General features: G+C 46.2%; 1 protein-coding gene across 6 annotated transcripts in view; it reads right to left on the bottom strand.

Annotated features, from left to right (window-relative positions):
• SLCO2B1 (solute carrier organic anion transporter family member 2B1) overlaps window positions 1-23,638 on the bottom strand; it is a 65,056-nt gene that overhangs the window by 6,864 nt on the left and 34,554 nt on the right. For all 6 annotated transcript variants that reach the window (XM_083499638.1, XM_083499637.1, XM_083499639.1 and 3 more), the window contains 8 exons: window positions 21,607-21,744; window positions 21,332-21,494; window positions 19,428-19,637; window positions 18,078-18,176; window positions 16,771-16,901; window positions 8,957-9,065; window positions 3,662-3,826; window positions 2,467-2,659 (listed from right to left, as the gene is read on the bottom strand). In XM_083499638.1, the coding sequence (XP_083355764.1) occupies window positions 2,467-2,659; window positions 3,662-3,826; window positions 8,957-9,065; window positions 16,771-16,901; window positions 18,078-18,176; window positions 19,428-19,637; window positions 21,332-21,494; window positions 21,607-21,744 (1,208 nt within the window). The remainder of the gene's footprint in view (window positions 1-2,466; window positions 2,660-3,661; window positions 3,827-8,956; window positions 9,066-16,770; window positions 16,902-18,077; window positions 18,177-19,427; window positions 19,638-21,331; window positions 21,495-21,606; window positions 21,745-23,638) is intronic.

Here is a 23,638-nt window from a genome sequence, read left to right as displayed (position 1 = left end):
AAGACACCATAGTCAACTGATCGTATGAGTTTTACTTGATTAAATCGGCTTGCCTTTGCACATGAATTACATCTGAATACAAAAAGCTTTCCTTCCTTCCTTCCTGAATCAGAGAGTTGGGTCATCTAGCCCAACCCCCTGCAATGCTGGAATCTCAACTAAAGCATCCATGACAGAGTCTTCGTATGTGATGTCGTGTCACAGCGGGCGGCATCCCAGTGCCAGGAACTGCTGAGCACTGCAACATGTGCTGGGAGGCGTAATTGCAGCCCCTCAGGCTAGAACCTTCTTGATCTGGCCTGGCTCCATATTCCTGGCTTCCTTTATGAGCCGACCTTGTTGCTTGAGCTGTGGCTCTAGAGGGCCTTTTCATTTCCAGTCTTCTTCTTCAGCCCTGACTTTCTCCATACTGCAGACACCCTTTAATTCCTAAATTTGCTGCTCTGGTGGCCTTGCATTTTTGCTAAGCTTAGTTCCTGGTTCTCTCTCTTCCCCCACCCTCCTCCCCTTCACTACCTCTGTGACAACAACTGATAAATCTAATTAAGCATAGTATCTATAAAGCAATGTTGGGGAACCTTCTTCAGTCCAAATGCCACATCCCCTCAGAGGCAACCCCTTCTGCTAGAGGCAGAAGAGGGGTGTGCAAAAGAGGGGTGTGCAAAAGATGTGACAGAAGGCCAAGAAAAGCCTGCACATACACCCACAGGCCCCATGCCTATTATAGAGCATCTTGGGACTAGATCCCATATACCAACAACTCCCAAACCCACGCAAACTTAGGAATGGGTCAGTGTTGAGAAAAGCAAGAGGGGTCGATGAGAAATGGCAGAGATTAGAGGTAGTATGGAGAAGCATGAGAGGAGCAAATGGGAATGCAAGATGGAAGAAGCTACGCAAGGTTGTTACCAGAATTTGGAGAAAGGTTGGAGGGGGGGTTGTCCCTCCAGCAGACATCATACATACCCCCACTACCAAAATCAACACAATCACGCCCGCAAATGTTCCCACAAAACACTTCATCACACAGTCCCCGCCCCCATCTCTATTCAAAGGGGTCTCTGCTGCACAATACCAAATGTAACAGTTCACTGATAAATGTATCTATGTATTGGCTGAACGGGAAAACTTTAGAAAGTCATATAAAATCACTCCAATATCGGATTTGTGCCATTCCAACTTTGTTCTGTTCAGGAAATGAATGGCTACCAAGGGGGGAGTCTGGGAAGTGGGCAGCCATAATCCCTGAAGCCCAAGATCACGTACCCAGCAACCTCTTGCATGGGAGATAATTGCTGGCATCCTGGCTCTGAGTGCCAGACAGTAGCCATCCTAACCTCAGTTGGTTAGGATCTGGTCAAGACAAAAGAGGTGTGGTTAACTTGGCCATGTACATACTCACCTTCATTTTACAGTGGTACCTTGGTTCTCAAACGCCTTGGTACTCAAAACAACTTGGAACCCAAACACTGCAAACCCGGAAGTTCCGTGAGTTCCAGTTTGCGAACTTTTTTCGGAAGCTGAACGTGCTCCGTTTTGAGTGTTACGCTTCTGATTTGAGTGCCACACTTCCATTTTGAGTGTTACACTGAGGTCTGTCTGTTTTTGCCATTTATTTTGCGTTTTTGTGGCTTTTTTTGTTTTTGTTTTTGTGACTGCGTGGAACCCAGTTCAGCTACTGATTGATTGTGTGACTGCAGTACATTGATTATTGCTTTCATTTTATGGATCAATGGTCTCGTAAGATAGGAAAATTCATGTTAAATTGCTGTTTTAGGGGCTGTTATTAAAAGTCTGGAACATATTAATCCATTTTGCATTACTTTCTATGGGAAAGCTGCCTTGGTTTTGGAAAGCTTTGGTTTTGGAACGGACTTCCGGAATGGATTAAGTTTGAGAACCAAGGTCCCACTGTACTTAATCGGTGTGAAGTGGAGGTCAAGGTACGGATAGGGGCAAACCTGATTATCAGGTTTCTGCCAGAAGACCCCTCCCAGGTTATGAAATAGCTGTGATGTATATATGATGTCTGTATGATGCTTCACTAAGGGTGTTGTGGGTAAAAAGGGAAACTTATAAAAAAGGGAGCCATCCTTTGTTCTCCTTTGTCTTCCTGCTTTTTCCATGTGGTGGCTGAAAGTCCTGCAATAGTCTTCTAAATAAAGATCAGTCCTACAGGCTGCTGTTTTGCTCTTATATTCCTAGCTGGTGTCTTTGTTTGGCAATGCAAGTGAGCCCAAGGATTTTCCTATAACAAGGTGTAGACAGAAAATGGGTTTCCTGCAGAGCAAAGAGGAGGGAGTGCCAAAGAAAAAAGGAAGACTTAAGGAAGGAGCCAGGAATCGAGGCATGTCAGCTGAAAATCTCTACAGTTAAAGACTTTCATTTTCCTTCAAACCTACACTTCTATGGCCTTAAACTGGATAACTTCCCCACATCTTCCTTTAAACAGGCATGCTTGTATACCTTCCAGAAAGGTCAAGTCCTGCCACCGTCTGCGTCTGGCAGCCCAAGAAGAAGAGCGGCACGTCACAGATGGTACAGAGACCCATGCTGATTACGCTCATCAGGGCGATCTGGGTGAGGGAGAGGCGGCAGTTCCTTATGATGGCACCTCCAAGGGCGATTCCGAACATGCCACTCGGGATGTTGACAGCTCCTGTGGGATGGTGGTGATGATTTGTTAAATTTGTATACCAACCTTCACACGAAGATCGCAACATAAAACTACAAAATCAGAACACAAAATACATTTTTAAAAAGCAACGATAACCCTGCCTGTTCCGTCTTTAAACTACAGGGGTTTTGTTACAATCAAGTGGTATGTGGATTTTGTTAGATATATAAACAATGCAGAGATCTACCAGCAGAACAACCTTTCCCTGCCCACAACCTGCTTATTTTAAAGTAGCTTCTTTAAAGAGGGGTGGAACTGGGCGGGGGTGGGTGTTTGCAGTTTTTCCTAACAGTGCTTCAAATATACGTCATTTCACCGATGTGCACGGTGCCTCGGGACGTAACCCCCTTGTAAATGGGGGGGGGGGTTTGGCCTGTACAGTTGCACCCACATTCCTGCGCTTCTATCGGGCATGCATTTGCCATTTTAGATCAGGCATTCCACCTACAACCAACAACAGATTGACAAGGGTTTCTGATTCCCAGTTGTTTAAGAACAGTGACCGTGAAAAAGCTCTTGCGCCCACATTGAACCACTGAAAGAAATCTGGGTGGGAGGAAACCAGGAGTTCTTTTTGTGTCAAAAGCTCAGGCCTGGTACTGAAAAGCAAATTCCTGGGCTGAGTATACACTCAGTCTCATATGCCCACCCCTACTTTCCTCTGGGCTCTTGGGAATCCATTAGATTCCCAAAGTACATTCTACAACAAAAGCCTAAAGACTGCTCACCACCTGATGCAGAGCGCAATCCCTTCCCATCTCTTGGCAAAGAGATGTAGGGATAACATGGTGCATTGTTTTCTGTATTGATTTCAATGGGTTTACCCTGAGTAAAACTTAGCTGGATACCACTCATGATTTTTGCCGTGAAAAAATTGAACGCTGCCAAAATTTGGCACAACACTGCCCCTTACTAAACGTGACAGGAATGGGATCTAAATGACCTTGAGATCTTGTGATCTGGAAACAAGGAAGCAGCACACACCTAGGATCATGTTGGCAACAGATGCGGACAGGGAGAACTGCCTCTCCAACAGTTTGGCCATGAAGGTTGCTATGCCAGCAATCATGCCAGAGAGATTGACCATAGCCAAGATGACCACAACTAAGATGGGGTTCTTCATCAGCCTCATGAAAACCACAGGAAACACTGCAACAGAAGAAAGAGTAGCAAATTATAATTAATAATAAGAATAGGCATTATTCTGTTGCTGTCTCTTGCTGCTACAGACTAAGTAGGTAGTTCTCAAAGTGGGTGCTTCTGCTCCTGGGGGGCAGTGGGAATACCTAGGGGGTGGTAAGTGGCAAGGGGGCACTGGAGGTATAAATGAATGTCAGACTTTGAAAAGCTGGTGTCACTGGATCAAGTGAATCAATTTTTGTTGAATTAGTTAAACTAAATAGTTTTAATTAGGTTTTAACTACTGTTTGGAATTCTGAATTTTGTTGTGTTGTTATCTTCTTTGTGGGTTGTGCACACAATTTTTCTGATTAATGTTCTTTATCGGGTAGGGTACAGGGAACTGGGTACAGGTTTATGGAACCAAGTGGGCGGTGGCGTGAAAAAATTGGGAGCCACTCAGCTAACTCTTTTTTGCCTTGAAGCGGCGGCAACAGCAAGTATGGTAGTTTAGGTAGCTTATGGTAGTTTAGGCAGCCAACACAGGTTGGCAACGTAATGTATATGTAGGAAGGAATGGCAGCTTAGCCTGTCCAACGAAATCTGTTGCTCAGAATAAAGAACTAGCTGGGGCTTAAAAGGACTTAAAAGGTTACCGTATTTTTCGCTCCATAAGGTGCAGCGGACCATAAGGCGCACCTAGTTTTTAGAGGGGGAAATCAAGAAAAAAAATATTATTCCCCCTCCCCCCGCCCCAAAGAGCAAATAAGCCAAGACAGCGAGCGGGATCCATCCCACTGCCTGTCTCAGCTTCTGCCATAGACGCGCGCAATCTTTCCAGCCGGGAGAGGCTGCGTGCAGCTAAAGAAGCTAAGATAGCGAGTGGGATCCATCCTGCTCGCTGTCTTGGCTTCTGCCATAGACAGCTAAAGAAGCCTCTCCTGGCTGGGACAGGCTGCGCGCGGCTATGGCGATTCCCCCACCTCCCACAAAAGCTCACAGGAGTCACGCACCCTTTAAGGAGCGCGCGGCTCCTCCGGGCTTTTCTACGAGGAGGGAGAAGGGACTGACTGGCCACATCAGTCCCTTCTCCCTCCTGGGGAAAAGCCCGCAAGAGCCGCGCGGAGCTTGAGTGCGGCTCTTGGGGGCTTTTCCTGCCTGCCTCCCCCCTGCATTCGCTCCATAAGACGCACACACATTTCCCCTTACTTTTTAGGAAGGAAAAAGTGTGTCTTATGGAGCGAAAAATACGGTATGTTTAGCATGGAAAAGAGGAGACTTGAGAGGAGATATGAGAGCCACCTTCAAATATCTTAAGGGCTGTCACATGGAGGATGGAGCAAGCTTGTTTTCTGCTGCTCTAGAAGCGAGGACCAAAACCAATGGATTTAACTAACAAGGAGTTTCTGACTAAATATTAGGAAGGAATTTCTGACAGCAAGAGCTGTTTGGCAGTGGAACGGTCTCCCTCGGGAGGTGACAGACTCTCCTTCCTCGGATGTTTTGAAGCAGAGGTTGGATGGGCATCTGTCATGGATGCTTTAGCTGAGATTCCTGCATTGTAAGGGGCTGGGCTAGACGACCCCTGGGGATCCCTTCCACCTCAACAATTCTATGATTCTATGACCAGTGGAGCCAGTATGGTCAGCCGACTGAGTGCTAAGTGAGGTGTTTGAGGCTTGTATGGCACTTGACACCGTGCTCTTCAGGAACCTGCATTTCAGAGGACATGTGGTAAGTTACGCTGTCAGGTGACTAAGAAATAGGGGGGGGGGAGGATCTGCAAGGCTTGCAGAGGAAAGAGTTCCCTGGTGGTTGGGCCAGGAAGGCTCTGAAACCTAGCTGGTGGAAGCCCAGGTCACACAGAGAGACACCCACACCCACACAGAGAGACACTCCCCCCTTCCCTACTCCTTTTTCCTTTATATGGAAAAATTCCAATGGCAGAATAGTAGTGCCAGTAGAAACTCTTGATCCACAGAGGATGATGGCATGGCCCAACGACTCAGGCCACCCCTCACATGAGCAGACTTTGCGGTCAACAACATCCCCACAAAGACTTCTGCCAATGTACAAGGTGTTGTTCCTTGGCAGTTCATCAGATATCATTTTATTTGTATGCCGCCTTTCCACAACTCAAACAAACGCTCAAGGCGGCCTACAACATGAAATACACACACACACAACTTCAACAAAAGTAGTCATAAACAGGAAGCAAAGCATTAAAAAATATATAACCAAACTGAACAATTTCCACGTAAATCATAACAGGATCTAAAACGAAGATACAGTGGTACCTTGGTTTGAGAACAGCTTAGTTTATGAACAACTTGGATTAAGAATGCTGCAAACCCAGAAGTAGGTGTTTTAGTTTGTGAACTTTGCCTTGGAAGCAGAACATGTTCCGCTTCCTGTTGAGTGTGTTCCATTGTAAATTGAGTCCCCTGCTGCTATGGGAAAGTACACCTTGGTTTAAGAACACTTTGGTTTAAGAACGGACTTCTGGAACGGATTAAGTTCGTAAACCAAGGTACCACTGTACAAAAAACCAGCAACAACTGCTCAGCCCAAGAGTCTTTTGCAGTTCAGCTGATAAAGCACCCCCTTCCCTCTGGGTGGTAAGCTCAGGAGCTGCTGGATTCCTCTATTGCAGTAGAATGCTTTGCACGGTGATCTCTCTCTCTCTCTCTGGAATTTGTCTCCCTGGCTGATTAACATTTTCTTGGCCGTCCAGAAGCACAGTGGCAGATTGGAAGCATATTGTTATCTGATGGAAATAAAACTTGCTAGGCTAAAAGTAGGAACAGGGCATTTAGCTTAATCCGGAGGAGAAAGAGAGTGCTTTATTGGACCGGACAGCGAATGTTCCCCATTACTCTGCCTGATAACAGATCTCTAAATCAATCTTAAGTACGCTGCATCCCAACAGACCTTTAAAGCTGCAGTTTTACAGCGTGTCTGGAATTTCCCCTGCAATCGTGGAGAAAGTTATAGGCTCGTCTTTGGCCCTTTATCGCTTTATCATGATGCAGATTAGTAGTCTGGTGGCTGGTTAAAATCTGCCCGGTGTTACCAAGAAGAGCCATTCAGTTGGAATTCTCCACAAACCTATTTTTCCCTGAGCAAATGGCTCAGGGCCATTACGAAGGAACTGGAGGAAGCCATAGTGATTTCAGCCAAACCTCCTCCCACAGCAGCAGTGTAAGTCTGAATGTTCACAGTGTCTACTACATGCCGGCCTAATTAGAAAATTTACTCTATCTATTGTTTGCAGATCCAGTTATTAATTCTGAAAAAAGCAACTTCACTAGTGATGGGATCAAGCCTAAGTATACATTTCCCAGGAAATGTCTCTACCTTCTCCCATATGGGATCCTGGTAACCTGGATAGGTTTTCTGATTCATATGTAACTAGTTCCAGAATGTAGCCACATTTCTCTTGGAGACCCGCCCCCTCTCAAGAATAGGGATGGAGGAGTAGCCGGTGTATAATCTTGTTCTACTCCAAAACTGCATTCGGTCCTTCAAGATGCAAAGCCATATTACTTGGGATTTATTTGTTTTTGCAAATTCTTTCAAGTAATCAAGTGAGTGCAGCAACCTCTGTGGTGTGGAACAAACTCTGGAGCAAATAGCCCAAAGATTGACATAATAGGCATCACTGAAACCTGGTGGGATAAGTCCCACGATTGGAATGTAATAATGGAGGGATACAATCTATTTCAGAGAAACAGACCAGACAAGAAAGGAGGAGGGGTGGCGTTATATGTCGGGGATGTGTATACCTGTGAAGAGATCCAAGATTTAGAACCTCAAAGCCAAAGTGAGAGCATTTGGGTCAAAATTAAGGGAGAGAAGAATAACAGTGACCTCATTGTGGGAGTTTACTATAGATCCCCAAGCCAAACGGAGGACATAGAGGATGCCTTCCTGGAACAGATGGCCAAGCATGCAAAAGGAAGGGAGATAGTAGTAATGGGGGACTTCAGTTACCCGGATATTTGTTGGATGTCAAACTCAGCCAAGAGCATAAGGTCAAACAGATTCCTCACTGGCCTTGCAGACAACTTCATTGTCCAGAAAGTGGGAGAAGCAACAAGAGGAACAGCCATTTTAGATCAACGACTTGGATGATGGACTCAAGGGCATCCTGATCAAATTTGCAGATGACACCAAACTGGGAGGGGTGGCTAACACCCCAGAGGACTGGATCACACTTCAAAACGACCTTGACAGATTAGAGAACTGGGCCAAAACAAACAAGATGAATTTTAACAGGGAGAAATGTAAAGTATTGCACTTGGGCAAAAAAAATGAGAGGCACAAATACAAGATGGGTGACACCTGGCTTGAGAGCAGAACATGTGAAAAGGATCTAGGAGTCTTGGTTGACCACAAACTTGACATGAGCCAACAGTGTGACGCGGCAGCTAAAAAAGCCAATGCAATTCTGGGCTGCATCAATAGGAGTATAGCATCTAGATCAAGGGAAGTAATAGTGCCACTGTATTCTGCTCTGGTCAGACCTCACCTGGAATACTGTGTCCAGTTCTGGGCACCACAGTTCAAGAAGAACACTGACAAACTGGAACGTGTTCAGAGGAGGGCAACCAAAATGGTCAAAGGCCTGGAAACGATGCCTTATGAGGAACGGCTAAGGGAGCTGGGCATGTTTAGCCTGGAGAAGAGGAGGTTAAGGGGTGATATGATAGCCATGTTCAAATATATAAAAGGATGTCACATAGAGGAGGGAGAAAGGTTGTTTTCTGCTGCTCCAGAGAAGCGGACACGGAGCAATTGATCCAAACTACAAGAAAGAAGATTCCACCTAAACATTAGGAAGAACTTCCTGGCAGTAAGAGCTGTTTGACAGTGGAATTTGCTGCCGAGGAGTGTGGTGGAGTCTCCTGCTTTGGAGGTCTTTAAGCAGAGGCTTGACAACCATATGTCAGGAGTGCTCTGATGGTGTTTCCTGCTTGGCAGGGGGTTGGACTCGATGGCCCTTGTGGTCTCTTCCAACTCTATGATTCTATGATTCATGCCTACATGGGGAAACATGGGTGCCTGTGTAATGTGTGAACCAAGACATGTGTAGGCTTCATAACTTGGGTATGCAGAGACGAGCAGGGCTTCTAGATGGGCAAATAAACACAAGCTTACTTCCGATGAACTGTTTCAGAGTATAGTCTTTCAGTTCTTTTTCTTTACTTCTTTCGGGTAGGAAGTCGTCGTTTTGAGCTTCTGAAGGGCTGTTCTGGGGCGACTCTTCCTAGAAATGGGCAAGTGACATGGAGTCAGTGTGGTCAGAGCGTCAGACTAGAACCTGGAAGAGCAGCTTTCAAATCCCTGCTTGGCCATAAAGCTCACAGGTGGCCTTGGGCCAGCTACTGCCTCAGCCTAAACACAGGGACTTTGTGGGGATTAAATGAGTAGGGGGATAAACCACGTATGCCACCTTGAGCTCCTTGGAGAAAATGGGGGGGGGGGTGTAATATACCAGTAAATGCAATAAATAAAGAAACAGTAATATTCCTGGCAAACTCTGGATCAGTCCACCAAAGCGAGAATCCTGCACAAAAGACCAGGAGTCCTTAAAGCTGGGCTTTGGTCTCTCCATAGTCCACTTTGTCAATCTCACTCCCAAACTCAGATGAACTCAACCTCACTTTTTATTCCCCCCCCCCCGCTTCAGTCAGAATTGCATCCTACTGCTGTTTCCTTTTTTGCTACGCCTCCTTTGCCACACGACCGCAACCCACTGTTTCTGCAGAGCGATGCAACCCCACTGCACACTTAGTATTTTATCGGTTTCCATTATAGGCCAGCTACTATTATATCAGCCAGCTACTAATCTGATAAGTTTAGTAGCTGGCTGATTCAAATCATTTTCCACTGGATTAGCTAACTGCATTCTGCTTCAGTCGGATCCAAACCCACCCACAGATTTCCATAGACATTTTCAGCAGGGGTATAACACACACACACACACGTGCACACAGAGTCAACCCACAGCTTCCATCAATTTAACCTGTACAATTTCAGCTTTACGCATTTGACCAAAAAAAAAGATATATTTAATGGGGGGGGGGGCATCCAGGAAAAAAGTCAGCAATTCCACCGACAGTTGTATTTGCCTTGGGATCCAGGAGTACCCACCCCCAAGCTACAAATCTGCTTCAGAGGAAGGGTAACCCCATCAAGAGCAGAAAACCTCCCATTCATCCAGTCTAAGGAACTGCCCCCTTAGGACTGAGCTTCAGTTTGTTGGCTTTCATCCAGTCCATTACCGAGGCAAGACAAGACAACTGTCCAGCACATCCACTGCCCCACCTGCAGATGTAAAGGAGAGGTAGAGCTGTTGTGTCATCGGTACATTGCTGACAACATACTCCAAAGCTCTGAATGACCCCACCTAGTGGTTTCATGTAGATGTTAAACCTCCTAGGGCAGGGGTCTGCAACCCTCGGCTCCGGAGCTGCATGTGGCTCTTTTACACTTTTGCCGCGGCTCCGGGGCCGATATTAGCGAGGGGAGGAGGCGCATTGTGCGCCCCGACACTCCCCACTGTGGCAGGTGCTGTACTGGCTGTGACGTCGCATGGGGGCGGTGCGTGCGTTAGTCACGCACTGTCCCGACGTCACCTTCCCGCCCGCCCACCCGCTACATTGTAAGGGGCATGTACGCTGGTCACTGTTTTGAAGGGGAGTGAAGAACACACACACATAAAAAGGTAACTTGTTAATTTAACGTTTATTTCTATGAGGAGGAGTAATTCTGAGGAGTCAAACAAAGAAATAATAAAAAAGTGACAAAAAAGTTATTTTTATAATGACGAGTTTTGCGGCTCCCAGTTTTTTTTCTTCGGAAACGGGTCCAAGTGGCTCTTTTTGTCTTAAAGGTTGCAGACCCCTGTCCTAGGGGATAAAAGTGAGGCCTGCAGAACTGAAGGCTCCATGGAGCTGAAGAGCACTCCCCGAGCATCACCCTCTGGAAGCAAGCATCCAAGCAGGACTGGTACCACAAAGCAGTGCCACCGCCACCTCAACTCAAGACAGCTACTCCAGAAGGATATCATGGTTGGTGGTATCAAAGGTTGCTGAGAGGTCAAGGAGAATTAACAGGGACACATTTCCCATGTCTCCCTCCCAACAGTGGTCATCATATAGAATGACCAAAGCAGTTTCTGTGCTAAAACTGGGCCTAAACCCCAATTGAAATGGATCTAGAAAATCAGTTTCCTCCACCTGGTCCATAACCACCTGCTTAATAACCTGGCCCAAGAAAGGGAGATTGAAATCCGAAGACTCAGTGAGGTCACTAATATAAAACATCCTTTTATCACTCTGCTGCTTTTGTAATCTTGTTCTCCTCAAATCCGCTATTTTGCCAAGAAAAAGGCTAGGAGAGAGTTTTTGTCCTTCTCTTTGTTAAGGCTATTGGATCTCCTCTGTGGACTTTGTTACAGTGGACAGCCCTGTCCCCAAGATTCCCTAGGGGCAAATCAATTTGGCTCTGTGCAAATAGAATGGCATAAAATCAAATGGATGCAGCAAAGTCAGCACTCCACTTAAAGGCAGAAAAGATCCATTTAAATATCCCTCCGTGGAGAGGTTAATGCCTGTGTTGTCTTTCTGGTGAAGTGACATTTAGCTGGCCTGGCTCTCAGCTTCATGGCACTTAGTAGCTGAATGCTGAATCTGGCCGGTACAAGTACAGTTGGTTTACTATGAAAGCTAAAACACTCATTACTAGGGGTGTGTTTATATGTATGAACCCTGACGATGGCTTGTTCTGGGAAGCAGCGTCAGGAGGAAGAGACTTGGAGAAGCAGCAGGTGAGAATGCTTAACCCCCCCCATCCTGAAATCACTTCTTCCCTCTACTGCTGCTCACCCCAACCTCTACAATATGGTTACCAGATGTCCCTGTCTCCCAGGGACAGTCCCCGGATTTACAAATCTGTCCCTGGCCAAAATCTGTCCCCGGAATGTCCCTGGATTTCATTTAACGTCCCTGGATTTATATTTTAAGTGTTGTAGATTTATTAGTAGGGAATGAATGTTGCGTGATTGGTTCAATGGCACAAGACACATCACATGGGGACTTCCAGTGAGGCAAAATGGCAGATGCCACGGCAGCGAGCAGCTCCTGAAGCCAGCCAAAGCCAACTGTGCTACCAGGCTGGCTCCTGGCTGCTGAGACTGCCGCTGCCACGGCCGAGGGGGAACCACTCAACCCCCCCCCCATGACCCAAATCAAGCCGGGTGTGAAAGTGCCCGGCCACCCGGTCAACAGCCCAGTGGCACTCCGGGGCCAGGGAAACCCTGGAGCCAATGCAGGGAGAAGGAGGAGAGGAGAAGGAGAAGGAAGGGAGAGAAAGAGGAAGGAGAAAAAAGAGGGGAGCCCTGACCTTGCCGCACTGCTGCTGCCGCCGCTAAGGAACAAAGGTAGGAGAGCATTGGCAGGGCAAGGAAACGTGGCCGAGCCCAGGCCTGACCTGAGCCTACTCCAGGGTGGCTAGCACCCCAAGAGAGCAGGCTGGAGCCCAGAGGAAGGCTGCACAACAGAGGAGACCACAGAAGAGATTACTTCTTCTTTTTTTTTAAAAAAAAAATTAACCTTTTTTTAAATAACTCCCCCCCTTTCTTTCTCTCTTTTTAAAAAAAGTGTACCTGGATTCTTTGGGGGGAAATCTGGTAACCTTACCCTACAAAGGCTTGTGAGGGTAAACATGTCTGGAATGCAGTTGGGGAAAGCAGTTGCATCAGAAAACCAGAGGGGCAGGGAAGGGTTAAGCATCTGTCTCCCCCTACCACTGCCTCAGCTTCAGTTTGACCCCACCTCACGAGGAGGAAACCATGACCGTCACACAGGACATTCTCTTGGGGCTTCTTGCATCCTGGTGAAACTTTGCAGGCCACTTGGGCTGAGGCTTCCACTGAGAAATGCAGGTGGAGCGGGCAGGAAAAAAGCAATTACCCAGCTTGGGAAGTGGCCAGGACATCAAAACTTATCACTGCTGCTCTTACAGCGCATGCCAAGGGATTGTTAACAATCAGGAGCAACCAGGGTCTCGGCTTTATGTCTCACTGGAAAAAGAGCAATTCATTTCAAAAAGCTGCTTCTCCTCCACGCTTCTTGCAGCAAACTGTTTTCCAGTGATCACTCCGCAGAGCTCAGAAAAGCAGGCATTTCTGCCTCAGCAGAAGATTGTGTTTGCTTGATCTGATCTTTTGGAGAAACTGCTCATAATCAAGGGGGAAGCAACTTAGCAAACAAATGAGACTTCTTCTACCGCCACCCTTCACAGCCCATCTTCACCTTCTCTAAGAATGCCTCTGGATCCCTAGGGCTGGCCCTACCATTAGCCAAAGTGGGGTGGCCGCCTCAGGTGGCAGATTCTGAAGGCCAGGGAATGCCTGCTCTGTGCTCCCCAAGCTAGTCCGCTGCCCTCAAGTGTAGAGGAGGACACTGTCTATTTGCCAGTGATGAAGTAACATTCAATGACTGGTCTTCTGTACGTCGTTTGTGGAGGCACCATTTGCTCCTTCACTTTAAGCAGCAAAAAGGTTTGGGCCTTCCTTGTCTCTCACACAGGACACAAAGATAGAAACTCAGCTTTCCTTCTGCCACATGGCCAGAACACTTTGTCGTGAGACTCGCACCCGCTTCCACTTTCACGACTTGAAGTTTGACAGTGCACCTACTCATGAATGGCTTTTCTGGGCTTCCTGTTTCCTGTGTGCCAGGGGATGGACGCCTCTCCCAACGCCTTGGAGCAAGATAGACGGAGATAATCAGAAAATGATGGGGGAATTTCATTTTCTGCATTCCTCTTTGATTGGAAAAGGGACCTTGCTCTCACCCACAGTTTGCCTGGCGGTCTGGCACTCTCTTCCTCATGGAAGAAGAAGAAGAAGAAGAAGAGTTTGGATTTGATATCCCGCCTTTCACTCCCCTTCAGGAGTCTCAAAGCGGCTAACATTCTCCTTTCCCTTCCTCCCCCACAACAAACACTCTGTGAGGTGAGTGGGGCTGAGAGACTTCACAGAAGTGTGACTGGCCCAAGGTCACCCAGCAGCTGCATGTGGAGGAGTGGAGACACGAACCCGGTTTCCCAGATTACGTGACTACCGCTCTTAACCACTACACCACACTGGCTCTCACACTGGAATGCGAGGGCAGGAAAGGAACTGGGTGCATGGAGTACTCTGGCTGCCGCAACCACCCCACCGCCCCCCGATCCTTTTCCTGGAAGCACAGGTTATCCTGCTAATTCGGTTTGTTTAATTGGAATAAACTACAGGCGCATTCTAGAGATGGTGAGATAAGAAACTGTGAAAACGAACCCAGCTACAAGGATTTAAAAGGTTTAGATTGAGAGGGAATTTCATTCGGTGAAAGAGACATTGCGGGGAGGGGAGCCCACGCTTTGCTTATATCAAAGTTTTTCTCTACATTTATGATACGGCAACCCTCCCCTGAATGCAGGGTTGTTGTTTTTTTAAAAAAATATCTGTACAAGTGTGGAAGGAATAAATTGGAATATAAATAAGGAATTTAACAAAACTGGAACTGCACATGCATGAGAGAAAGGAACTGAGAGGGAAGGGAGGGGGGAAATGCTATGCTTCAAAAATATGAAGCAAAGTCCTCTCTAACCTCCTTTATCCACAGAGGAATGTGTTTGAGATAAGGACAATTGGCCATAAATCAGCAGCAGGGAAGAAAGGAGTCTACCAGCTGCGAGAACAGAAGCTTTTGGATTAACTATTTGCAGTCTGAATTCAGACTGTTCTTCCTGATGGTGTTTCCTGCTTGGCAGGGGGTTGGACTCGATGGCCCTTGTGGTCTCTTCCAACTCTATGATTCTATGATTCTATGATTCTATGATTCCTAGGCTGGAAAAATGGTGAAGATGGCTTGACGAAGTGATGCAGTGACTTTTGGAAACTGAGATAACCGCTTCTCCTGAGACATGACGGGAACCATCAACAGTTGTAATAATGAAGGATATAATACCATATATGGACGGGAAAACATCATGGGGGGGGGGAGGAAACTGTCACACGCAAGAATAAGAATTACAGTTAGAGTTCCTCACTTGGAACTTCATAAATTACCTAATATACCAACACAAATGAAATCACAAGATTGTAGGTCTTATATAAGGGATTATTTTATCTAAATGGAAAGTAATGGAAATTATTAAGATTTTGGAATGCAGGAAAAATGTTGAAGAATGAAGTCATCAAATCTAGCATGTCAGGATGCCAGTTTGATTAAATTGTATAATCTGACATTGGAATAATTGGCATTAATAATTGTAATAGCTGGATAATGAGGCTGCTATTGGAACGATATTCGAAAATCAATAAAAACGTATTTTTTTTAAAAAAAAATGAATGGCTTGTCTGAATGCTTGAATACTTGTCTGTGTCTTGATTCTTCAATCTGCCTGTTTCCCAAACCTGCGCAAGTCCACCCACCCACCCAATCCACTTTTGTGAAACATGGTCAGTGCGTTAAAAATGTAGAAAAGACATAAATGTGAAAAGTCATCATTTCTGAGTGTGCTGCTTTCCTTTCCTCTTCTGCTTCTTCCCTGAACGCCCTGATGCGAGTCACGTTTGGCTACCATCAAAGGGCTCTGCCTTCGTGCCTCGCCTGGCCAGTTCTTCAGTTCCTGTTCTCCTTATTCCTGTGAGTTGGTAACAGTTCATGCCCAGTCTATCCTGCTGTCACTCCCAGCCTGGGCCTGACACGACCTTCACTGTGTGCTCCAACTGTGACGAGTTCTGTCTCCCGTTCGATGCTCAAGTAGCACCTTGAATGTAAAAGGTCTGGCTGGGTATCAGGAGGTCTAGGGAAGGGTGCTTGACAGATGGACACTGTCAGAGATTGGCTGGATGAGGAAGAGTGTTGGGCGATGCCTTCTCAAGAGCCACCAAGGAATGACACAGAGGAAGAAGGACAGTGGTGGTGGGACCTGGAGGACCAGTCTGTGGAAGGGACAAGCTGGGAGGTCATAGAAGCAGGAGGGTTGAGTGAACATGGGGGGGGAGGCGGGTGTCAGAAGAAGAAAGCCATTTCAGGACAAGGCTGGGTGCCAGGAGTCTTAGTGTGAGCGCAGGCTCTGACAGAGAGGAGCCAGAAGCTCAGCAGCTGGGCAGTCTTGCTCCAGTTAGCTCTCCACTGACACCCACATCACAAAGAGTCCTGCACATGGTTGAGCAACAGGCCAAACAGGCCCCAAAAGGGATCCTTCCTCCTCGTCACAATCTACAGCTGCTTTGGAGGAGTCTAGAGTGAGGGGGCTAGAGAGGAGGAGAGGCCAGATGCCAGTTCCAGCAACGTCTTCAACAAGAGGAGACTAGCCTAGATGGACTGTGTTGCAGTTTTACTTTTGTGAATAAAAAGTTAATTGCACTTTGCATCTCAAGTGCTTTTCCTGACCTGTGGATGAACCTGCCTTCTCCTGACAGCCCCTTGACAGCCACTCACTTGTCCAGTAGGAGGTGGGATCTGCTTGGGATCTGCTCTGTCCCAGGAACCAAGAACGTTCCTGAGCATTCACTGACACATTGGGCCTGTTCAGCCAGACATGACAGCTGTAAACCCAAGATGGAGAGCACACAAGTAAACAGAGCAAAACATCCTGATGTGTACCACACCATATCTAACTTTGCCCTTTCTCCAAGGTACTCAGATGGCATACACGGGGTTTCCCTCTCGCTTTATATCCACAACCCTGTAGGATAAAAAGGTTAGACTGAGACAGGGCTTGGCACTAGAGTACCAAGGTTGTTTTACATGAGGGCACAAATCTGGATTCAGATGTCTCTGGTCCAAGCCCAGCACCCTACCCACTAAGCCGAAGTGGCTCATGCGCCAGTGTTTTGAATTGCCTTACTTTCCATTTCAAGAGGAAAGAGATCGTGCCTTGATAATAGCTATACTCAATCGTGTCCTTACCTCTCTAGGCAGCTCTTTTGGAAAGAAGAAATAAGGTATTGAAGCAATGGCGACCACGCTGGCGGAAATTATGAAACCGAGCCACCAGGCTCCAACCCATCGTGGATCTTTGTTATTAATGTGAATTTCCGCTGAAACACAAAGCACATGGAAGAGCTCAAAGATACGCTGGTGCTTTGGTGGCTGATAGCACAACTCTCAGAGGCCTCCACAGCTGCCTACGCCTTTTGCCAGGAACATAGACTCAGGCTCATCCAGATTTGCTTTTACACCACTTTTTAAGGCATAAAAAGGCTGAAATAGATCTGTGGCTTCTGCCTGCGTCTGTCTCTGGAAGTGGCGCAGGTGGAAGCTGCAGATCCATTCTGGCCTTTTTCTTCTGCTGCATCTCTCTCTGTTGCATGGCTCTGTCTCCATCTCACCACTCACCACATTTTGCTTACACCTGGTGAGTGACATCTCATTCTCTAGAACAGGAAGATGAAGAAAATTTATTCTGTTTTGGTCAATTTGGGTTAGATCGTTATCTGGTTAAAGATAAAGAACATAAAAACTGACTGCATCACTACAGCAACACCTGATATCCTGATATCACTACAGCAAAATAATGTTTCGTTGTCTAATTTTAAAGTTGGTATTTTTTAGGGGAGGTTTAGTTGTTAATTTAAAAACCAGTGGTTAGCTAAGTTTAAGTTTCTTTTGTTTGCTTGGTGAATAAAAATAATATCCTTTATGATTATGAGTATCAGTTCAATAAATGTTTGCCTTTTAGAGGGACAAAATCCCTGGGTGAACTCCCTAGTGAAATGTGCTATGCATGTCCATGGGGTCAGGGCACAAATATCTTCATTTTAAACTGTGTTTGACATCCTATAATCCCACACATCTTGTAGTGGCTTCCTGCGAAGGACGCCATTTGCTCAGTGAGCCCAGGTTCTTTTAAACCCAGCTCCTACACTAGCAGATTCCATTTGCTCGCCTGTCTTTGTGTACGTTTGTTTCTATGAAATCTGAACCCTGGTGGCTTAGGAATGAAGTCATAAACCTCCACTCTGAGACACAGGAAGGTCAGTAATGCTGACTTCAGCTAAGTACACATTCACTTACAGACTCATTGTTAAAACCGTGTTTATGGAAGACAATCTTACTCGGCTACGAGTGATCGCCAAAGAAGAAGAACACAATTACCAGACATAGTGATAGACATCAGAGCAGAAGCACAAATTCTGGCCCACACTTCCTTCCCTCTGTGTCTGCGAGATTTACTCACTCACAAAGATGCTCACGCAGAACATTTGCTAACTCACCTGCGGGAATTTTATCGATGTCAACAAAATAGCGCAACGTAGCTGCCCCCACGATGAATGCTAATGCAGGACCCACGGTAGTTGCAGCAAAGAGGATTCCTGTAAAAAAGGAAACAGAACTTCTGCTCAAGTAGCAAGCCCACTAAGCATCTTTCAAAATTTGTCCCGACGAGATTATTTAACATTTACTATATATACCGCCCTGATTGTGGTAAAATCTTTAAACAGTTTATCCTCTAAGTGGGATTGGAATAATGAGGTGGATTCACACAACTCACTCTTTTCCAGGGGATTTCCAACCCTAGATTCGGTTTGGGTATGTATGCATCATCCCAGTCTTGTAGATGGCTCAGTGTGTGTGCAGATGCATATCCAGGTCAGTGGCAAGTCCATGCCATGTTTTAAATTCTCCAGACAGAGGCTGCTGTACCCCCACCCAACAAAATGGTGGCAAATTCCTACCCAGACTGACTAAAAAGATAAATTTAGTATGGTGGTGGTGGTGGTGGTGGTAAGCTTCCTGCTAAGTAAAGGCCTGGTGGTAAAAAGTAAAAATAACAAACACAGTTGTCATCTACTCAAGGAAAGGAGATCACCTAGAAAAAGCCACACACACATACCACCATTGCCTGGGGATAAGGGTCCCTTTCAACCCAAAAAGTAAACTTTAAAGCCAGCCTCCTGACAGGCCCCTTGCAGCCTCATGTTCAATTGTAGCTCCCACTACAAGGTTCATTTCCTGCCAGCTGTTTTATTTTATGATTATATTTATTTTATGCTTTGATTTTATGCTTTGCTGGTTTTGTAAATCATTTTGTCCTGACAGGGGTTGCGACAGAGGAGCAATTTTTGTTGGGACAGCAGCAGAGAAGAAAAGTTTTAACTCCCTACTCACTGCAGGCCTGATGAAAATCCCTCCTCCCAGCTATTAACATTAACTTCAGCAACACATCTAGTTTGGCCTTTGGGTTCGTCCACACTTCCAGTTGTTCCATGCTTTCAGTTTCCCCCTTGCTCCACTCTGTTCACAGGGAAAACCAGCTCTTTATTGCTCAACTGGAGCAAACATCCATCTGGGGAAAACTCAAATTGCCATTTGCTCTGACTGAGTGCTGAAAAGCGGTTTTCGCCAGGGGGAAAAAGGAGGACAAGAGGATTAGTGGATAAGCCTCTTGTTTGTGGTCCATCCAGACAATCTGTTTGGGAACCACTGCTTTATCTCTTCTTTCCTTGGATCAGGGCCCTCCTTCATCCATTCTCAGGTGCGTTGCAGGTCACAACTCAAGACAAGATGCCTATATGGTATAAGGCACTAGCCTAGGCAGCTAGCCTTTGTTTCTAGCATCTTACCTATATAGAGAGGGGAGTTGCTCTTACTGGCAAAATCATCAATGTATGAGATGCCAAAGGGCTGGATGGGGACCCCGCCAATCCCCAGCAGGGTCTGCCCAAGTAAAAGCAGCATCACAACCACTTGGGTTTCTTTCTTTTCGGATTTAGTGCATACTTCTGTCTCATTCCGGTTTGGGAGGCATATGTCTGAAGTGGTAGTTTCAGAACCTGTAGAGGCAAAAGGAGATGCTATCAAGCTGCCACACCCATCTATTGTTTTACTGCTGGGTGAAACTCCCTTTGGAACTGGGCACAGCAAACAGAGCTATTGAGCAGCAGCAGCAACACAAAGCTGCTTTCTGTTCTCTTACCATCTTCTCTTACCCCTCCCTACCCAGCCTCTATATGGAAGGATGCTACAGCAGCACACAGTCATGCAAGGAGGAGCATTCTGATAGGTGGCTTACGACCAGGTTGCTTCAGAAACTGCCAAGTCTTTGAGACTGGCCCTGAAGGCCCTGCAGTGGTGGACTTTTGGGTCTCAAATACAGTGACACCTTGTGCCGGCACCAAAATTCTGCCTAGAGCTGTGTCTCATTCAGCTGCAGTCTCCACATCCAGTTCTGCTACAGCAGGCTTGTTGAAGGTTTGGTGGAGGCAGTGATGGCCACCAACTTGGGAGGCTTGTAAAGAGGGTTAGACAGATTCATGGAGGAGGGAGCTATCGATGACTACTAGCCCTTATGGCTGTGCACTTTCTCCACCAGTTGCTTGGAAACGATAGGAAGGGAAAGGGCTCTTGTGTTCGAATCCTGCTTGCGGGTTTCCCACAATGGGCATCTGGGTGGCCACTGTGAGAACAGGATGCTGGACTCGAGGGGCCACTGGCCTGATCCAGCAGATTCTTCCCATGTTCTTATGAATCATGGACCGGGAGAGAAGGGGAAACCCACTCTCATCACTGTCTCATGCTATTCCTTTAATGGAATGTGCAGTGAGACCCTCATTATTGCCCCCACCCCATCAGACTAGCTGAAATTGGCAAGAGTCTGACGTAGCTTCCTGTATGGCTTTGGAAGAGAATTTATTGCCAAAATGTTTTGTGTGTGTTTTTAAATGTATTAGTTTATTGGTAACAATGAATTTAAGTTTATGTTGTACAGCTGTAAGTATAATAAAACATAATTGAAAAACTAAATAAAATAAAATAAAAATGGAATTGGGTGTGTGTCAGTGTCCAACTCTTGGCTTGATCGTCTGTGGTTTTCTAATGCAAAATGAAAGTAGTTCCCCCCCTCAATTCCAAATGTGAACCTCCATACTGAAAAGCTACCCAAGGAGATTTGGGTAGAGACTGTGAGGAGATATGTTAGCCATCTTCAAATATCTCAAGGGCTGTCTTACAGATGATGGAACAAGCTTGTTTTCTCCTGCTCTGAAGAATAGGACTCGAACCCATGACTTCAAGTTACAAGAAAGGAGATTCCAACAAAACATCAGGAAGAACTATCTGACAAAATAAAAAATTGTCCAGTAGCACCTTAGAGTTGCATGCACACAAAAGCTTATACCCAGAACAAACTTAGTGGGTCTCTAAGGTGCTAGTGGACAATTTTTTAATTTATTTCTACTGCGTCAGACCAGCACGGCTACCTACCTCAACTGTCTGACAGTAAGAGTTTTTCGACAAAGGAATGCTCTCCCTCGGGAGGTGGTGATTTTAAGCAGAGGTTGGATGGCCACCTGTCATGGATGCTTTAGTTGAGATTCCTGCATTGCAGGGGGGTTGGACTAGATGACCCTTGGGGTCCTTTCCAACTCTACGTTTCTATGATTCTATGAATCAACAGTTTCCCCAATTCAGACTGCAAACCTTCGTGGTGAAAAGGTCCCCAAGGAGTTCATACATAGGAAGTCCTTACCAGTAATGGAGCGATCATATTCGTAGGGTCCCGAGATGAAGTGAGGAAGTGACATGACCAGACCAGCAATGGAGACGAGGACGGCCCCATAGCCAATGAAGCGGGGCCTGTGGACTCTGCAGCCCATGTAACTCACAAAGATGATCAGCAGCGTGTTCCCCACCTGGGTAGTGAGATGAGAGGTTGAGAGGCCTCTTAGGACATTGGGGGAAGCCACATCCTTATGAAAGGATAAAAGCAGGGGAGGAAAGATGGACAAGGAGCAAAAGTGGTACCTCGTTGAAGGAGACCACGGTGCCGGCCATCTGGCTGGACAGTCCAAAGCGCTTCTCGATTGTGGAAATGGAGCTTTTCACAAGGCTAGACGTCATCAGCTGAGAGAACTGCAGGAACCCCTGGCAAAAAACGAAGAACTGCAGAAGGAGAGAAAAAGAATGAACAAAAATCAGAATGGAACCTGAGAAACCTGAGGCTGTTCTGCCGCACTGGGAGTAACGAGTCCTGACTCGCTCCTTACTAGGTAGTCTGTGCAGGGCACACAGCAGCTGCTCTCCAACCCACCTGCCAAGTCTGCCTCCTTTCCCTTCCCTGTCACAAATACCTGTGGTCCCAAACCCCAGTTCTATCATGTTTTGTGATGTATCTGTGCAGAGTTAAAACTGTGGGATAACCAGTCTCAAATAACCAACATGCTTAGGTCTAATTAATGCATGAAGGGGTTAATACTATACACTGTCCTGCCTGGCTTAGCTATATCCACTCCCCTCACTTTGGGATGAAATGATTAAACAAGCTTTTGTTCCAGAGAAGCTCAATGTGTGAGGAGGTCTCAGCTAGTTGCTGCAGCTCAGACTGCATGGCTCTTACAAGCCAGTCTTGAGTTCCTGTGCCAATAATTTAGCAACTTTCACCACTTTGGAAATATGCCAAGTTTTACTGCCTGTGCAACTTTTTCTGAATGCTGTATTGAAAAGCACAAGAATATGACCTTCGGAGAGTTTTTAAGTAAACCATTTTTAACTTACCAAAGATGTGGCCTTTTTCTGTGCTCAGGGAAAAGGGAAGTTTTGGAACTCACAAGGACATATTTTAAAGGTCTTCCATCCTACATTTCCATACTTTATTTTGCTGCATGTTTTGTGATTTAAAATCTCTGTTTGGGTTCTCTGACCAAAGAGTAATTTTATTTCGGCACTGCATGTGGGTTGGGCTAGTTGACCCTCGCAGTCTATTCCAACTCTACAATTCTATGACTAATATGGCTCTTAGTCTGAGGCAAAATAGAGGGATTGGGAGCTCAAGGAATGAGTACGGTTTTTGTTTTTTGCCACTAACAGTGTGCAAATGCACAAAAAACAGACTGCTTTGTGAGCAATAAATACAAGATGGGAACCTGCATGTGTGATAGTCGCACTAACGTTACATATTGATGCTGCCTTTCAAAATGGTGGTGCTTTTCTGCTCTCACACACCAAGTCTCAACAATCAAGGGTGGCTCCCTACAAACATCACTTTAGATACCCTCTTAAAGTTAGAAGATGATTTGACACAGACTTTAAAACCTGTGTGCATGGCTTTAAAAAAAATGATCAGAGGTGTTTTAATTTCATGCCACTTATTCTTGTGGGCTTTTAAACTGTTGCGAGCCACTAATCTGGAAGACTTAAAAACAGCCAGGTTATCAAACACTCAATTAAGTGCCATTATCATTAGATTTGTTTTGTTGCAACTTGAAATAATGGCAGGATGTGTGTGTGTCATTAACAAGGAACCATAATCGACTGGGGGAACCCCCATATGGTGACTTGAGTGGGGCTGCACAAAGGCCTCATCCTCAGCATGGGGAGGGTCCCACCAGAATGATCTATGGTACTCTGTGGTGGGCCCAGGTGTCTGGCAATTCCCTGATGGTGACTGAGTCAGCAGGCTGGGATGTGAGATAGCAGCCAGCAGTGGCACTGCCCGAGAGTAAGATCCTTGCCCTATGCCATGCACCCCTCTACTATCATTATAATAAATGAAAATGGTGCCAGACTGAAATATCCCTGAACATATAGGGAAACAATATCTGGGATACAGCAATGTCTGTATCCCAGACACAAGGAGGGCAATTAAGGGCAAAACTGTTGGGATACTGCCAGGGAGATAAAGTCCATCATGGCCCCAAGCCGTCTGCCGGACGATCCATCGATCTCCCGTAGGCACGCAGTATCAGCAATTAGCGACACGAGTTTCTAGAAAATAGCTTGCCACATTCCAGAGCTCATGCACACTCTATCAGCAGATAATTCACAGCACCTTCCAAGA

The sequence above is a fragment of the Podarcis liolepis genome (genome assembly GCF_965112155.1).
Source record: "Podarcis liolepis genome assembly, chromosome: 4".
NCBI lineage: Eukaryota > Metazoa > Chordata > Lepidosauria > Squamata > Lacertidae > Podarcis > Podarcis liolepis.
Note: the sequence above shows the minus strand (reverse complement) of the source record. Positions and strands in the feature narration are given on the sequence as shown.